The 1,540-nt window shown below is 61.9% G+C and overlaps 1 protein-coding gene across 1 annotated transcript in view; it reads right to left on the reverse strand.

Moving 5' to 3' along the window:
- Positions 1-169: 169 nt before the first annotated feature.
- Positions 170-1,540, reverse strand: part of CAPNS1 (calpain, small subunit 1) — a 2,900-nt gene continuing 1,529 nt past the window's right edge. Inside the window, exons 4-6 of the mRNA XM_010567170.1 lie at positions 1,345-1,472; positions 1,026-1,084; positions 170-257 (exon numbers count right to left, since the gene is read on the reverse strand). Coding sequence (XP_010565472.1) covers positions 231-257; positions 1,026-1,084; positions 1,345-1,472 — 214 coding nt within the window. The 3' untranslated portion in view covers positions 170-230. The remainder of the gene's footprint in view (positions 258-1,025; positions 1,085-1,344; positions 1,473-1,540) is intronic.

Below are 1,540 nucleotides of genomic sequence, written 5' to 3' on the forward strand. Positions count from 1 at the left end.
CCCCTATAGCACCCCCCCTATAGCTCTATACCTCCCCCCCCCAAAAAAAAAAGACAAAGGAGCTGGGTGGGACTGGGTGATCTTTACTGGGAAGGGGCCTGGGCCCCCCATGGCACAGTCGGCGGCGGGGGGAGGTTAGCAGCGGGGTGCGGGATGTGTGTGTGAATGTGGGGGTGCGGATGTGGGGAGGTGTGGGGGGCGCCAGGTGCCCCCCCCCAAGCGCAGGTGCCTCAGGAGTACATGGTGAGCTGCAGCCACTGCGGAGAGAAGGTGCCAGGTCACCGGGGGCTATAGGAGCCCTACGGGGGCAGTAGGGGGCCATAGGGGGCCATAAAGACTACAGGGAGCCATACGGGTCCTATAAGGGCTATAGGGGCCCTATAGCAGCTAGAGGGCCCAGAAGGGTTGGGGGCCACCCCAGGGGGATTTAGTGTATCCCTATAGGGATCAGGACCCGCCCAAAGGAGTCTCCTATAGAACTGGGGTCACTCTAAAGGGACTGGGGGGGCTGTCCCCCCCCCTAGGAATCAGGGCCACCCTATATGGATTTGAGGGGGCTCTGTAGGGATTGGGGGGGGTCTGGGCAGGGCCATTGCTGCTCTATAGGGACCTGCGGTGCTTTACGGGGAGTTGGGGATCCCCTATAGGGATCACAGGCTTCCTATGGGGATTTGGAGAGTCTTACAGGGATTGGGGGGGGGGGGTGTCCTAAAAGTCCCTATAGGGATTGGGGGGTTACCTATAGATATTGGGGGGTGACTTCCTGGGGATGTGCGGGGGGCTCTGTGAGGATCTGGGGGTGCTCTATAGGGACTGGGGTGCCCCATTAAAAATTTGGGGTGCTCTATAAGGATTTGGGGTGCTCTATAGTGATATAGGGCCTGGCTGGGCAGACCCAGGGCAGTTTTGGGGGACCACCTCCTTCCACCCCCTCCTGTGGAACACCCCCCAGTCTGGGGACACCCCAAAAAAGGGACCGATGGGACCCCACAAATCATCCCATGGGGGGGCACCCCCAAACCCACCTCCTGGAGGCTGACGCGGATCTGCCCGCTCCCATCCCGGTCCAGCGACTTGAAGGCACCTGGGGGGGGGGCCAAAACCGGGGGGTGGGCCCCAAAAACCAGGATCATCACCCTGCCCCCCCCTTGCAAGGGGACCCCCCCCCCAACACCCCAATAACACCCAGAGAACCCCAATAACTCTGGGGGTGCCCCCAGCCCTGGGCATTGCTCAGTCCTGCGGTGCTCCCCCCCAGCTCCTGGGATCCCCCCTCCTTGGGGTTCCCCCTTCCCATGGCCAACACGCCCCCACCCCCTCCAAAATTTGGGGGGCCCCCCTTACGGAACATGGCGTCGAGGCGCACAAGGCAGCTGATGAAGTTGTCGAAATCGAGGTTCCCCCCCTCGTCGCCGTAGCGACGGCCCAGGACACCCCAAAGTGGGGGGGGCAGACGGAAGCCTGGGGGAAATTACACATATGAACTTTGACCCCCCCCAACTGCCTTTAACCCCCCCTCAATATCCTCTGCCCCACAAAA

Source organism: Haliaeetus leucocephalus, unplaced genomic scaffold (genome assembly GCF_000737465.1).
Source record: "Haliaeetus leucocephalus isolate CR32 unplaced genomic scaffold, Haliaeetus_leucocephalus-4.0 Scaffold227, whole genome shotgun sequence".
NCBI classification, from domain to species: Eukaryota; Metazoa; Chordata; class Aves; order Accipitriformes; family Accipitridae; genus Haliaeetus; species Haliaeetus leucocephalus.